At 49.9% G+C, this 16,085-nt stretch overlaps 1 protein-coding gene across 2 annotated transcripts; it reads left to right on the top strand.

Moving 5' to 3' along the window:
• Positions 1-811: 811 nt before the first annotated feature.
• On the top strand, positions 812-16,043 carry arfgap3 (ARF GTPase activating protein 3). 2 transcript variants are annotated; one of them, XM_088923006.1, is made up of 17 exons: positions 812-968; positions 3,723-3,841; positions 4,328-4,400; positions 4,831-4,962; positions 5,445-5,531; positions 5,660-5,741; positions 6,105-6,164; positions 6,421-6,456; positions 7,295-7,341; positions 7,609-7,754; positions 8,077-8,208; positions 9,007-9,141; positions 9,787-9,939; positions 10,564-10,687; positions 12,320-12,407; positions 12,994-13,115; positions 13,682-16,043. In XM_088923006.1, exons 1-17 carry the CDS (start codon positions 900-902, stop codon positions 13,697-13,699), a joined length of 1,623 nt encoding a protein of 540 aa, XP_088779132.1. In that variant the 5' UTR covers positions 812-899; the 3' UTR covers positions 13,700-16,043. The 2 variants fall into 2 exon arrangements, with proteins under 2 accessions (XP_088779132.1, XP_088779133.1); XM_088923007.1 differs by lacking the exon at positions 6,421-6,456.
• The last annotated feature ends 42 nt before the right edge of the window (positions 16,044-16,085 follow it).

Consider the following 16,085-nt stretch of genomic DNA (forward strand, 5'->3'; position numbering starts at 1 on the left):
GCTTTGACTACTGCTTGTACAATCGTTTGTATAAAGTGTGAACAGAACTGGAGAACTCACACAGACCCGAGGGACACATAGATCGTGACTCGGAAAGAGTTTTGTCGACCCTGACATACTGTGTACGATTTGTTAAAAATAAATGGTACCATCTTATTATGTTATGATTAACAGACATACTGACCATAGGTACTGACCAGACTCACACCTCCTTGGCTTCAGTGGGCTGCCAGTGGTGAGCTGCAGGGTGATATGGCTGCTGGCGATTGATGGATACCTGTTCAATAAAATGTCACCATGCCTAGTACAAAAAATAATCCAACAGTTATCTGCAACCAATTGGACAGAGACTGAGCAAGTTTGGAAAGGAGAACGAGTAAAGTCTTACAGTGTACAAACCCAGTGTGCAAAGCTGGTAGAGTTTTCTCCAAAAAAACAACACAGCTTTAACTGCTGCTAGATGTGCTTTTACCAAGTACTGACTTAAGGAGGGTTAATACTTAGGCAATTAACCTTTTTTTCCGATAATTAAATTCTTTCACCTACAGTATGAAAGTTTTGAAACTGTGTGAAAGTACATTTAAAACTCAGGCTGTTTTTGTTACTCAAATCACACAAAAGGGTTTGTTGGGGTCGGTCCAGCCATATTGTCAAAATTGATATCCTTGCTTCTTCCAAGAAACAGCAGAATAAGTTCCTGTGATCAAGGCTCTTTGTAGTTCCCTCCCGTTGTACGAACCCCAACCCCCAGAATGCCCGTGTGCGACGTCACGGCCGGCTCGGCCAATGGGGGGCGGAGGAGGCTGCCCCCTGCTGTGACGTGGAGGGTTGATGTGGCGCTGCTGTTGTTTTCCAGCTGAGCTGGTGGAGACTTTCCAGTATCGGCCACAGGTAGGAAGATGTCCGAACCGAGCAAGCAGGAGATTTCCACTATCTTCAAGAGGCTTCGCTCCGTCCCCACGAACAAGGTAACAGCTCAGGGGAGGTGGGTCCGGCGATTGCTCGCGTATTACTATTTTTCTCGAAGAAATCTGTTAGTTCACGGAGGAGTTACAGAGCAGGAAGTCTGCGCAGGAACCGAGTGGGTTTGACACGTCGCATTTAGGAGCCGAGGCTCTGCCTGTGTTTGGGTAGCTCTGTGACCGACCGCGGGTGTCCAGGACAGCAGGAGGACGTGCTCGCAGCACGCCGGTGGCTTTTGTGAATGTGCCGAAGCGGCCGCTGGTCTGGACCTGGAAACGGGCCCGACCGGGGTTCGGCCCCCGGCTGCGGGCTGGTGCCGTCAGCGGGCCGGACCCCACGCGAGTTCCGTGCCCGGGGCGGGCGGGGGGGGGGTGAACCAGGTGTCCTTGCGCGACGTGGACGCACAGGTGGCTGCGCACTGCCCCGGAGCGGGCCAGCGGGTCCCGGGACCCCGCAACACCCCCCCGCGAATCCGGCGCAGTTCCCCAGACAGGGGGACAGCGGGTGGAGAGCGGTTTCTCTCCCCGAAATGGGATCAGATCGGTTTAGTCGCCATTGCGGTGGACGGAGAGCTGAAACCGGACCGCTGCCGTGAGGCGGGACCCAAGCGCCCTTTAGACTGGACACGGACACGGTGGATACGGATGCACCGCGTCGTTGTCACGTTATCCTGAACAGATAGGGGGGTTGCACATTTGTTTTGAAACAAAAAAACTGTTGCTCGGTGCTCTGTTAGGCTTTATAAACCTCGCGCCTCTCGTTAATCTGGGTCGGTCGCGGGATGTGCCAGTGTAGAACATGCCTGGTGTCTTTATAGCGACTTTTCATCAAAGGGTCCCAAAGCGCTTCTCACACTGGGGGGCTGACTTCACCACTGCACACAGACGGGGGAGCAGGGAGAAGCTGCCTGAATTAAGAGACTCACGATGTTAAGGAGCCCAGGATGTTCAAGCCCAGTGTGTAATTAAACCAGGACAGCAGGGTGGGCTTCGGTTGAGACTCGTCTGAAGGACGGTATCTGGGCCTGCACCTGCTGGTCTTCATTCCAGCTGGCCAGCATGACCTCAGGGCAGCCTTAACTGAACTAAGGACTTGCTTGATTGGAATATTGGCAAGCTTTATTGTTGGGCATTTTCTTTTGCTTGTGAAATATAGTAGTTAACAGGCAGCCTCCGTCATGTTTAAAGCTGTGTATTTCAAATTAAGCCTTTTGTGAAGTCAGTCAAGGGTTCGATTCTTGCATACCTTCTGGGTCTCCAGGACCAGAATTGATAACCCCTGTTTTATAGCAGTGTGCCTGGTTCCAATAGTGGTGCACTGGTCTGTAAATCTGGCCCAGAGATAAGAGCACTACTTACTGGTCTACCAGCACCACTTACAGCAACAACCTAGTATTCCTTAGACATCTCCCACCCCAGGACCGACCTGGCCCAGCTCCAGAGATCTGTTAGCACTGTGACCGCCTATAACATTGTTTAGGTGAAGAGCGAGGATACTAACATACTATGGAGAATTCTTGCTGGTTAATATGGTTTTATTAAGCTTTGCTTAGCATGACCCCTTATTCTTCCTGTCCAGAGAGACTGTATTCGGAGTGACTGACCTATTCACACACACGCTCCATTGGGTGTGGATGCAAAAGGAAACCACGGGTCTAATTCTGACATTCACAACAAAATTAAAACTACGGTAGCGAGAAGCACAGTAATACTGGTTAAGGATGCGCCACCCCAAAATAAAAAATATTTTAAGAGTAAATTGTCTCTGTTGTTGAAGGGCTGTCATTATATAACTGGAATGTAGAAGCTGGAGCTCAGAACAGAGGCTGAAGGTGATTTTGATAAGCTTCCTGGCACATTTCTGCTGTCACCTTTATAGCTGATGTTCTGCAGACGCAGAAAGCCGACTGCAGAATTTCCCAGTGCCTCACTATCAATCCAGCCAAATACAAATGCTTCAAGATGCAAAAAAAACTCTGAACGTAGTAAGAGGAAGTGACGTTTTGTTAGCCTTTATCTTGGTTTATCTTGGTTGAATTCTGGCGGCCATGTTAGAGTCATTGTGGACGTCTTCTACTGAAAAGCATGACCAGTGCCAACCTCACCTGGTGTGACTGATGGAGATGGAACGCTCTTTAAAAGCATTAAGGAAAAAGAGGCTTCTAAATAATTTTGGGACAGTGCACATACTTGTCATGCGCTTCATACAGACAGCGTGACCTTGCTCTCGCTGACTACGTTGAGATTTTTGGGGTTTTTTTATTGGCACACTTGCTGCTGTACAGATTAAAATACAAAGTCATGTTGGTACGCTGACTTCCTGTCTTTTTTTCATAGTGCCCGACTCTTGAACTTCCTAGTGAAGTTCTGTCGGCGTTTCCCGTATTACAAAAAGAGAATGCTGTTCACCTCTCTCTCACACTTGTCAAGTCTCCAAAACCTGTTTTGGCTGCTGCCTGACGGCCCGGAGTGCTGGTGTCCTAGTGGCTGGTGTGCAGGCCCAGGGGCTCTCCTGTGCTCTGTGCGGCACAGACCAGGCTCTTTATCCGCCCTGGTGGAGGATATAGACGCTTTGCGCCTCGACCTGCCTCGCTCACGAGGCTGCGGTCTGTCATTGTGCTGTGACGTGGTCGGTCCGCTGGAGCCAGCGATGGCTGATTCTGGTCAGGGCACAGTCGTCCGGGAGCTTTCTGCAAGGCCAGCAGCCGGCTCACGAGGTCTGTGCGCCTCAGATAACCGTGTGCCTTCTCTTCCTGCCAGTCATGCTTCGACTGCGGAGCCAAGAACCCCAGCTGGGCCAGCATCACGCACGGGGTGTTCCTGTGCATCGACTGCTCCGGGACGCACCGCTCGCTGGGGGTGCACCTGTCCTTCATCAGGTGGGGCCTCTGCGCTGGTGCGTGTTTGCACACGGGTTTGAAGGGTCAGAGATAGAGCCTCATTTGCATTTAGAAGCAAGCGCTTGACGTTGTTGCAGGCTTTCTGTTTAGCCAATTTGAGTTTTTTTTACTCCCAAACTATTAAAAGGACGATGGATTCAAAATGAAGTGACCTTTTGGGTATCTAAAGTTATTCAGCCGTACGAACCGATGCTGGTGTAAGAATTCAGTTAAATTCAGAATACTTTATTCACCCCCAGAGGGCAATTTAAGAAGGCTCTGTGTTTGTTAGGGTGACTGGCTCTCTGGAGTCCATTCTTACTGGTGAGCTTCGCATTGTTTTATCCATTTAACAAGCCCTGAAGGAGGGCCGTATAGATAGGGTGTCATAAAACCAAGATGCTGTGTCTGCAAGATTCCAGCTGTAAGCCGGATTCAGTCCACTTTAAAAGCCTGGTTTGTAATCGCGGCGGTGCTGTCTTTCAGGTCCACGGAGCTCGATTCCAACTGGTCCTGGTTCCAGCTGCGGTGCATGCAGGTTGGCGGGAATGCCAATGCGGTGAGTGTTTTAACCCAACTAATTATTAAAATACTGGCCCCACTCACACCCCTTCCAGCAGCAGCCTCAGCTTTCCCAGGAGTCTCCCCTCCAGGTTCTGTCCAGGCTCACAGTGCTGAGCTGCAGCGGGCTGCCAGCGAGTGACCACCGGGCAGAGGGTCGTACAGCAAATGTGTGTCCTCTTGCCCTCTGGCTATAACGGCTGGTTTACAGCAGAGTCCAGATGTTTGTGCTCCAAGTTACAGAGCAGTTCTGGTCTGCAGTCTCCTGCTGGACTGAGGTCGAGACAGGAAAACAGTAATGTGCTCTGTGCTGCGACAGTGGAAGAAGACTCGTTAGTTCCTGTCCCCTCCTGCACTTTGTGTTTTCAGGGTGTGAGAGGAGGCTAGGGTCCATTTCGCTTATTTATTTTTGCTTTCTTCCCCGCTAGACGGCTTTTTTCCACCAGCACGGCTGCACGGCCAGCGCCGCCAACGCCAAGTACAACAGCCGCGGCGCCCAGCTGTACCGGGAGAAGATCAGGACGCTGGCCTCCCAGGCGACCCGGCAGCATGGCACTCAGGTAGGCGTGTCCTCGCGGCCGGGCGGCAGACCTGACTGAGGCTCCTCCAGCTGCGCCGGTCTCTGCGCAGATCCTCACAGTCGTGACTGTCCTGTTGGGCTGCTCACCTCCATCCAGTGTGACTGACAGGCCTGTTACACGTGCAGCTGTGCGTTGTGCTCGAACAGTCCGAGTGCGGGACTTACTCAAGGGTGCGACTCGAACCCCCAGCCTTCCTGTTGCGAGTACAGACCCCGGCCCTTGGCTCCGCACTGTAGCCCTGTATCCTAAGTCATGAGCCCGGCTGGAGTGCACGCAGCTCCTGCGGGTGGGTCGGTCCCCCTCACCCGTTGCAGAGACGGAGCGCCGTCGGTGTCGGGGTGCTCGGGTCGCGAGGAGCAAGAGGCTTCCCCGGGAGGGGTGATCTTGGGTCCAGTTTCTCGGGCGTCCCGTGAGCCCCAGCGTGGCCAGGGACGCGGGCTGACGTGTCTGTTCCTTTGCAGCTGTGGCTGGATTGCGGGGATCACGTGCCCCTGTCCCCTACGTCCCCGCACAGCAAGCAGGAAGACTTCTTCGCAGTGCACACGCAGGTAGGGGCCCTCCCCGGCCCTCAGCTGGCGGTTCACATTCAGGGGGTGTGGTTCATGATTTGATGACGTCTGACTCGCGTTGCTTTCCCCACTAAGAAGGTTTTCCCCCCCCTCCCCCGTACGTATAGATCACGACAGATGACAGACCGGAGCAAACAGATCCCGTGTTAGAAGAGGACCTCTCCCTGGCCGTCCGGGGTGCAGCAGAGGGTGAGCTCGGCCGCCTTCTGCTTAGAGCTTGCATGCAGGCACCGGGTCCTGTCTTGTACCTGGGAGATTTGCAGCCCTGTAAGCTGTCAGACACAGCCTATCAGCTGGCCATAGGAGTGATCACCCCCCTGTTAGAGCTCTTGTGCTCAATGTTCATTAAGGCTGAAACTGCTGCTGTGTTAAACCTGTGATCCCTTTTGGAGTTGGTGAAGACAAGAGCTACAGTCGTCCACAGAGGGGAAGGAGGTCCTGCACGCTGCTCCCTGCATCACTGCGGCTCAGAGGCGCTTCGGGATAGTGTGGGGGTGTTTTCTGGCGGCGCCGGGAATGTTTCTGACTTGAGCCTGCTGAAATGTTTTGCAGGCGAGCCGGAACAGGGCCCTAGCGTGGATCTGCTCAGCATGTCTCCCAAGGCTGCATTAGGTAACCTAAGACAGAATAAGCACTCTTGCTTAAAAATGAGAGCGGGTGTTGTCCTTGCTTACTAACGTCTTCAGTCCATTGTTGTGTGCAGTTTGCCTGTGTGTAGTGCGATAGTGTGTGTGTGAGTGTGATGTCTAAATAACATGGATTCATGTGCAGCTAAAAAAAAAAATCTGCAATGTTCTGTCCTGAAAGTTGAACTAATACCAGTCTAGTGCTTATTTGTCTGACTGAGACTTATCTTTCCTCATTTTAGCTGACCCAACATCCACAGGACTCACGCATAGCAAAGGTAGACTGGTAGTTCTTGTAAAACACAGCTCCCACCTCCAGTCCTGGAGGGTCAGAGTCCAGCTGGGTTGACAGCTGAAGCCTGGCCTGTCCGGTTCAGCTGCTGCTGAAGGGCTGAGCTCTCCGGGGCTGCAGGTGTGCTGCACTGGTGTGGAACTAACCTCTGCTGCTTGTGTCCCCCTGAGTGTCTGGCCCTGCCCTGGGGCGAGTGCTTTGCCTTCCTCGGTTATTTTGCATTGACTAACGCACGAGGCACCATTTTTTTTAAATAAAGGATAATTTTTGCTTATGTTTGTCAGTTTTATAGTTCTTGCCTTTTCAGTTAGAGTATGCCAAAAAAAAAAACATTTTCAAGGAACTTAGAAGTGCAAGCTATCTTAGTAGACTGCAGATTGTGACCTAGAGTAAGTCTTCACATTCAGAGGGAGCTTGATTTCCCAGAGCTAGGAGAAATGTTCTCTCGAAGACCAGAAAAGGGCAGGTCAGGCTCCTGGGCTGTGAGGTTACCTGTGAGATTCGGTGGGGATGGGGGCTGCTGTCCCACAGCAAAACGCAGTGCTGTAAAATGCATCTGCTTCCAACAGATGATGGCACGAGGGGCCTGTGTGGAGCAGGGCTCCGACAGAGGGCGGGACGCAGTGCAGGTCCCGTTGGAGGTGCATTAGGGAGTAGAAGAGTCTGTGTGCATCCTGCCTAGTGAACCGATTTAAGTAAAAATGAGAAGAGGCAAAGGCTTGCTTTTTGGCACCTCTTCAGAGCTTCTTGCATCTCCCCGCTGTGTGTGCGGCTCTCCCCGTGTCCCTGTGTGCCCCGGACTGACACTCTCTCCCCCCCCGCAGAGACCTCCTCGCTCCTCAAGAAGAAGGCCGCCCCCGCCAAGAAAACGGTATGTGCACCGGACTGCGTCACGTGACCCGCGGGAGACGCCTGGGGCGGCGAGATCTGTGGGAACTGAGCATGTGTATTTAAGAGACACGGGAAAGGGGATGATGAGATGGATGAGATCGTGTGCTTTCACTGACGAGCAGTCAGCAGTGCAGCTGCAGGTCGGGACCAGTGGTTCGGGGTTTGTGCCGCACGGCTCCGCACGGCAGCTCCGGCGTGCGTCCGGCGGTGCTCAGCTGGTTTCGGGGGGCTCTGTTTGCTTTCCTAGCTCGGCTCCAAGAAGGGCGGGCTGGGAGCACAGAAAGTGAGCGTGCAGAGCTTCACCGAGAGCGAGCGGCGGGCCCAGGCGGTGGACAAGATCCGAGAGCAGGAGGACCTGGGGGTGAAGAAGGCCGCCGAGCAGGACGAGCCCATGTGAGTGGAGCGCGCGAACGGCGGCCGCGACAGACAGACAAGTCGGCTTTTCCTCCAGGCCGCGCTGGCTGGATTCTAACATTCGTGTCTCTGATGCCCATTGTCGCATTACCGTTGCACCAGCTCAGTTGTGTCTGACATTATAAAACCCTAATGATTGAGAAGCAGTGAACTGACTGCGAGGACCAGGCTGAGGGAGGACTGGAGCCGACTTCTCTCCCCTCCCTTGCGAGACTCCCACTTGGCCTTGCAGTTTTCTTCACTTTTGTTTCACACGTGCTTTTTCGGCACATTAAAACATTTGTTTGTGTTGCGTCTCTAGAGTGTCGTCCATGAGGCTGGCCTACAAGGATCTGCAGGTCCAGTCCAAGAAGGAGCAGGAGATGCTCAAGAGCCTGGGGAGCAAGAAGAAGGAGCAAGCGGAGAGGCTGGGCATGGGCCTGGGCAGCAGGAGGTGAGCTCGTGGGGAGCTGGAGGTGTTCAGTGTTAATAAGAATTTCTTACGCTTACAAAGCACTTTTCTGGACACTCCTCTCAAAGCTCTTTACAGGTAATGGGGATCCCCTCCACCACCACCAGTGTGTGGAGCCCCACCTGGATGATGCCCAGTATGCTCACCACACACCAGCTCTCAGTGGGGAGGAGAGCAGAGTGATGGAGCCAGTTCAGAGATGGGGATTATTAGGAGGCCATGATTGGTAAATTCCAGGGGGAAATTTGGCCAGGACACTGGGGTAACACCCCTACTCCTTTCGAGAAACGCCCTGGAATATTTAATGACCACAGAGAGTAAGGACCTCAGTTTTACGTATCATCAGTATAGTCCCCGTCACTATACTGGGGCATTAGGACCCACGCAGACTGCAGGGTGAGCGCCCCCTGCTGGCCCCACTTCCATCAGCAGCCTTAGTTTTTCTCAGGTGGTCTCCCCTCCAGCTTTAGTGGGCTGCCAGTGGTGAGTTGCGGGATGACATGGGTGCTGGCTATATGTGGATGTGTTCACACTTCACCCTGTTACCTGCCCACAGGCTCCAGGCTGTATGTCTGAGACCTGATATCTCGCAGACACTCGGTGTGCTGGACTGACCGGAAGGTGCGCGGTGTCCTCTTTGGTTCCTGTTGAAATCCCCCTGCGTTAGTGAAGAATAATTCTGATTAGCTCCTGCGCTGCTGTGACCTGCCCCTGCTGTGCGCCTCGCCCCGGTGGGTGGGCCGGCGGGCGGGGGGGGGTGACAAGCCTGCTCTCTTGCAGTGGTGTGTCCCACTCGGTGCTGGCGGACATGCACACCATCCGGCAGGAGGCTCCGGGTGGGCCCCGGCCCGCGCGCAGGGCGTACGTGGAGGACGAGGACGAGGAGGAGGGCTCCCTGTTCTCCTCGAGGACCAGGTAGGGAGCAGGGGCCCGTCGCTGCGGGGCTCGGAGTTTTTCTAAACGCTTTTACCGCCAGTTAGTTTGTTTTCCACTCGGCTGCACGAGTCCGTCTGAACTTGCGAGCTGGTATGAGGAATGCCGTGATGGTCATACTCAGAAATAGTTTGAACTGTAGATATATATATTTGTTAGATTGCCAGGGTTTAAGGTGATTTAAGTCAGTCTTAAAAAGAAGGTGGCACCCAGTTGCACTTAGACTCGACAGGTGTCTGGGTCTGTGCCAGTGCCTGCACTACAGAAGGAGCTGGGCTGGAGCAGAGCTCCTGGCCACAGCTGTACGAAGTGTCCCTTTCATCTGGAAGGACATTAAAAAGGAGAACAGAAGGCACTTCCTTGCGCTAAAGAACACCCTGGAGTCTAGATGGGCCGATTGGCCTCCTCTTGTCTTGTTGGTCACTGTTCTTGTGGAAGTTGGCCCTTAAAATCCTTTGACCTAGTCTGTGGTATTGAGCCACGCTCCAGTCTCCTTCCGCAATTCTTCAAGTCCTATTTGTAAAACAGTCGGTGCCCGGCCGCAGTTTCCGATAGGTACGTTTCTCATGCAACGCCGTCGGCAGAAAAGTATTCTTTGTCCTGACCTCTGTGCACTGGTGTCTTCAGAGTGCCCTCGAGATACACGGACGAGCCCGCAGAGACGTCCAGCAGGTTCTTCTCTCAGTGGGAGGACAGCAGTGACTCGCTGTGGAAGAAGGAGAGCAGAAAGCTGGAGCAAGACATCCTCCTGACGTCAAAGAAGCCGCCGTCCAATGACAGGTACAGGCCTATTTCACCGTTTCAAGCATCGCATCACTGAACAAGGCTAAATGTCCCTTAGCCAGTGGATACCACAGTTAGGAAATCAGTATTTCCAATAATGTAAGACTGAAAGTCCCTCTCTGATGAGTACTGTATTCTGCCAGTGCTCAGATTGCCTGGATAGGTCCTTGTTTCTTAGTCTGTAGAAGGAGGTGTCTTGCTCATTAATGGTCTTGACATCTCTCTAGTCTGAGATGTCTGTCCCCTCTCATATGAGATGATTGCAGTGTCTGAAATACTTCCATCTTATACCTGTTTGCATGTCCTGTTTTTCATGCCCTGGGGGGCGTATTGTGTCCTGTACCCCCATCCTTGAAGGTGGCTGAGTGCCCTCTGAGTGAGCCACTCGTTCTGTGTTGATGTTCCCCCCAGAGGCTGACTGAACGAAGTTAACAGTTGATACCCTGTTGGGCCCTGTCCACTGCCTGGACAGGACAGCTGTGTAAGACCTGAAGGTCATGCTCACTGTAACCCTCCTTTGGGAATGGGGGGCTCTCCTTGGCTGCCCCCCCACGTGCGACGGTACTCGTATGCACGCATGTTGTTGTTCTGTTAATCTGTAAAGGCATTTGCTTCCTGTAGGCCCACTAATCGAAGGAAACCCGAGTACGAGCACAGCGCCCACGCGGACGAGGCTCAGAAGAAGTTCGGCGATGCCAAAGCTATTTCCTCCGACATGTACTTCGGGAAGCAAGACAACAGCGAGGCAGGTGTCCCGCGTTTCCTTTTATCCCCGGAGATCGGATTGCTTCTCCTTCCAGCGGTGCTCCTGCTCCGTCGTGTGATTCTTTAGAGAGCGATGTTCCTGTTGTTCGGTCTGGAGGACCTGCTGCACGACCGCTGGTGGTTATTTCAGGAGCAAACCGCACAGTGGCCTCACTGTCACCCACACTCCCCCAGCTGGTCAGAGCACAGCTCGCAATGTTCAAATGCACCCATGAGAAAAGGTTTGTGAACCTCCAGTGTGCTTACAGGAATTCATTTCTCACCCTGAGCATCACTGTTTCAGTTAAACAAGGGTTTCTTATACACCTTAAACATTGCTGCCTGTCTCATAAGCACCACGTCCATGTTTTTGTGATGCAAGAAGTAGAAAAAAGGAATGATTAAAATTGTATGTGAAATAATAAGCAAGTCCCTAATTTGCTTGATCAAATTAAGGGGGTCATTAGAAATGGGTGTCTAGATAAGTGGGTAACAAATCGACCAGCACTGCATTTGGGCATCCCTGACCGAGATAATGATCCGAAACACTGTGTCTTGGACTTGTACAGGGGAGTGGAAACATGCCTTGATTGAAAGCAATTTCAGAGGACCTCCAAAGGAGTAGTCGCTGCTTATCATTTGATGGTTACAAAACCATTTCTAGACATTAACAGCTCCTTGCATTCACTGTCAATCAATGGAAAATTTTCAAGGCCAGAGTGACTCTCCCCAGGCCTGGCCTTCCTGCCTGTATCATCCTGGAAAATCATCCAGAAAGTTACCGAGAACCCCAGAGCAACATCTAAGGATCTGCAGGCCTCTGTCACTGCGGCTAATGTCCATATTCGGGCCTCAACCTTCAGGAAGAGACTGATGGGACTGGCTTTCATGAGAAAGACTGGCAGGAAGAATTCGATGCTCTCTGAAAGGATCATTGCTGCCTGTCTCATGTTTGCCAAAGAGTACCTGGATCATCCACAGGACTGCTGGAAGAAGGTTCTCCAGACAGAAGAGTTGAAAGCTGAACTGGCCAGCCAGTCGTGCGCTGAAAAAGACGAGTGGAGAAAAAAAGGTCACGAAGCAAGACGGTGATCCTTAACATACAAGCATATCTGCAACAGAACAGAAGGAGATGAAATGTTGCATTTTCTTAGCTGGACGTTGAAATGTTCTGGGGGGATCTGAAGGGAGCTGCTCATGCAAGGAAACATTCAGCTGCCACCAACATGAAGTAGTCCTGCAAGGAAGAACAGGCCAAACTTTATAGAAACCGATGAGAGAGTCTGAGGAACAGGAGACATGTGGCTGAAGGCATTGCTGCTGAAGGACTTTCCACCTCTCACTGAATCTAAGGACTCACATACTTATTCACCCACCAGTGTTTACTGTTGAATCGGTTTGGTGAATAATCCAAATTTGTCGTGGTGTTTAAGATCAATTTTGATAACGACTTTCATGAAGTCCTAACTGGAGGTCTAAAATATATGAAAATTAGACCTACCTATGGGGTTCACAGACGTTTTCTCAGCGCTGTGTTTTACTGTGTGTGGTTGAACTGCCCGTGCCAGATGCCAGCAGTAATATTTTGTCTGTGAGTGTCATGAGTACCAACTGCGCTTTGTCCCGTGTCCAGTACGAAGCCCGCAGCCGGCTGGAGAACTTCTCTGGCAGTTCCTCCATCAGCTCGGCGGACCTGTTTGACGAGCAGAAGAAGCAGACGGGTGAGGAGGGGCTAGGGGGGCGAAGGACAGGAGAGCCAGACGCTCGTGGAGGCAGGGCTGTCTGAGCAGTTTGGCTTCGCACTGGTTTTCGAACCCGTGTCCCTTTGTGACTTTGACAGCTGGTGTGCTCTGTTGTACTTCAAGTGGCATTGAACTATGAAGAGTTGGTCAGATCCTGTTTCCAGAGCCTCAGTGAAACAGTTCCAGAACGGTTTTCTGAAGAATTAGCTGTACTGGTTAACCTGGATGAAAATCCATGTCCCTGTTAAGACCCGATTCCGCTTTCTGAAGTGAAATTAAGTAATATGCCTTCTACATTAGATTTAACTAAATGTATTTCCGTATTTTACTCCCCACATCTTTGGATTGCAGAATGCAGACAGTTCTATTAAATGGCTATGGTAAACTAAAACAAAATGCGAAAGAAGAAAAGTGAAACATTCTATGAATATTTCACTTGTAAACTATTTCACCAATAAATAAGTGGGGGGGGGGGGGGAAAGAACTAGTTCTGATCTGGTGTGGGGAAGACGATGCGCTGTTGAGTGGAACGTGGTGCTAGTTTCTGCTGTGTGCCGTTTCGTAGGATCGTACAGTCTGACGAATGTCCTGCCCAGCGCCCCCGACATGTCTCACCTCAAGCAGGGGGTGAAGTCCATGGCGGGACGGCTGTCTGTGCTTGCCAACGGCGTCATGTCCTCCATTCAGGTCTGTATGGGATGAACAGGCTGTGGGATCAGCCCCTGCAGTGCCTGCTGCCCTGTCTCTGCGTGTTCCTGTTGCTTCTGGCGCTTGGCTCTAAACAAGTCTAAAAACAAAATTGTATTGACTAAATGTATTGTCAATTGTATTGTTAAGCGCCTTGGGGCAACCTTGTTGTGAAAGGCGCTATATAAAAAAATTTAATTGAATAAACATTTAAATTCCCCAAAACAGCCATAAACAGCCATAATAATTAACTCTGTTAATTAATAGCTTGTGCATATACTGTAAGTGCATGGCCTTTTTTATTAAATGAAGGTACCGCTCGTTTGTTAAAGATTGAGGAATGGTTACAGTCGCCATCGGTGTATTTGCTAAATCTCACTTCAACGTAAAATTGGGCCTCAGAGACTCCTGCGCTTTTTAACCGGCGAGGTGGGCTCAGTTGACAGCAGAACGCACTAACCCGTTGTACCTCGGAGACTCCTGCGCTTTGTGCAGTGGCCCTGGCCCTGATTGCTGGGTGTACGGCACTCGGAGCGCCGTCTTCACTCCTGTGTTCTCTCTTACAGGACCACTACAGCTCGTGAGCTGCAGGGTGTTGGATACTGCGGTCTGCGGGTGCTCCAGCACGGCTGACCACAGAGGGCGCCGGAGCGAGCAGTGTGATGCCACACTAGCGTTACATCTGTGTACATTGGAGTCTGTGCTCGTAAACCAATTGTGAAGAAAGCTGCATTCTGAGAAGCAGCAATTATTTTTTTTGATGAGTGCATGTGTGTCTTTCGTGTAAACAGGGGGACAAGGTGTTATTGAAATCTTTGTATTCACACATTGGAAACTGTAGTCCTAGAATACTGAGACTGTATTTACTTCTTTAAATATACTGAGAAGGTTATCGTGTAAGGTTTGGGTTCAGCCATTGCTCAAAAAAATTAAAACATCTGGGATCTGTTATGATGGCCTTACCATTAATATTTGACAGCAGAGGGTTTAATCTTCTGCGTAGCATTAGTAAAAAGGGTGATTGGTGCAAGTTTTCTCTGCACCTTCAAAGAAGTCTCTGGTGCCTTTCAAAGATGAAAAGGCTGACTTGCCAGCCAGGATAGGTGTAGTTTTAAGTTATCATCAAAGTGCACTTAAGAACTTACGTTGTTGTGACTATCAGAAAAATTGTCATTTGTTAATGCGCCTCATTATTCATAAAAAATAGAACATGAACATTGAAGGACCGTATATATATCTAGGTAATGTACTGTACAAGGTATATTAATTAGGTAAGACTGAAGGGGGAAGCACTTTTTTTGTTGTGTTAACAAGATCACATTCAAAGAAACACTACAGCTGATCATGAGCACCAGCTCATGGTCTGTAAAGTCAAAAGATTGAGGTTCCCACTTCCTAACTCTTTCTAACTAAGCAGAATTCAACTCTTTGTATGCAAACTAGTGGATTTTAGGTTCCAAGTCAACTTACAATATTGCTTTTGGATTGCAAGCTTTTTCTTATACTTACAGTAAGCTAGAATTAACGCAGGTTCTTTGAGTTAAAAATTCAATTGACTATCTTCTGCATAGGATGTGGTCTGGGGTTAGTTTCCTGGGTCAGGGTCCATATATGAATTTGCTGACAAGGTCATGCCAACCGGGGGGTGAAGAAGCCACTTTGTTAATCCTCACAGATATCCTAGGGTGTAAAAAACATACAGGGATAAGACTGATGCCAAAGGTGAGGAAAATGAAATGCTCTGTTTGGCGTTCCCGCTTGTTCAGAGCACCGGAGCATGTCCGAGCACCTCTGGCTCTGCCGTGCTGTACCTGTGCAATACTGGTGCGAGGGGACAGCCCTTGGCACACCAGGAAATGGGCCTTTCTGACCCAGAGCCGGGCACAAGGACCTGGTGGTGTTGGAGAGACCAGATCCTGTAGTAATGGCCGTTTCTGAGGCCCGGTGTGTATTCAGACTGGGCTCTGCTTCCATAGGATGGATCATACAGTAGAAGTAGTGTCCTATTTGCACAACTCTAGAAACAAAAAAGCAAACTTTCATAGTAATGATCTGCACGTTAATTAATTAGAATTTTTTTGTATTCACACTTTAAACCTCTGAGGGACAGCTTTTGCTTTTTAAATGTGTTATTTAGCAGCTGGTGCTTCACTGTCAATGTTTTTTTCTTTGAATTCTTGATTTAAAAGTCAGAAGATTTTATTCATGTACAATAGGTTTGGCTGTAATCATACTGTATTTAAATGTAATTTGAAGTGGTTGCAGTTCTTATTTCTCTCTGTGCACTTTGGTTTTCCTTGAAAGAGCCGACATTCCTTCGTAATTTTCATTTTATTCCATTTTAATTCTCATCAAATGTTAAACTCTTGATCCTTTGTTTCTGAAAAAGCCGTATGGCTAAGGTATCCATCCTGAAGAAATTTACAGATGTGCTCAAAAACTAAGACTATCTGATTTGAAATCAATTTTGTACTATTTGCAGTGCCTCCATATTTTGAAAAAGTACAATAAGGGACAACACATTAAGGCCTTGATTTGTCTAAAGGCTTTTTTTCCCCAACAGCCAGAAACCATAATAAAGATTATATATTTAAATTAGTTACTTTGGGCTAAAAATACTATAAGGAGCCCATTTTTGTTTCACAAACTGCCAAGAGCAAGTGATGTGTATGAGGTTGTATTCTGAGCTGTATCTACCACTAGCCTAATGTGCAGCCCATGAGAACTGAGACAGAGGAACACAAGTTGTTTTTGCACATTTTGGCAAAATGGCTAAACCGATACAAAGATAAGTGCCTTAATCTGCTAGGAGAGGTAAAAAGATCTAGACAAGATGCTATTCATTTGTACCTTGTAATTAAGCTAGGAAGATGATATATACTGAAAGAAATTTATATGATTCAAAATAAAAATCTGTAAAAAGCTCCAGTGTGTTTTCTTTGTGTTCAAGTGACGGTGTTTGTAAAGGTT

This window comes from Atractosteus spatula, chromosome 8, assembly GCF_055471065.1.
Source record: "Atractosteus spatula isolate fAtrSpa1 chromosome 8, fAtrSpa1.hap1, whole genome shotgun sequence".
NCBI lineage: Eukaryota > Metazoa > Chordata > Actinopteri > Semionotiformes > Lepisosteidae > Atractosteus > Atractosteus spatula.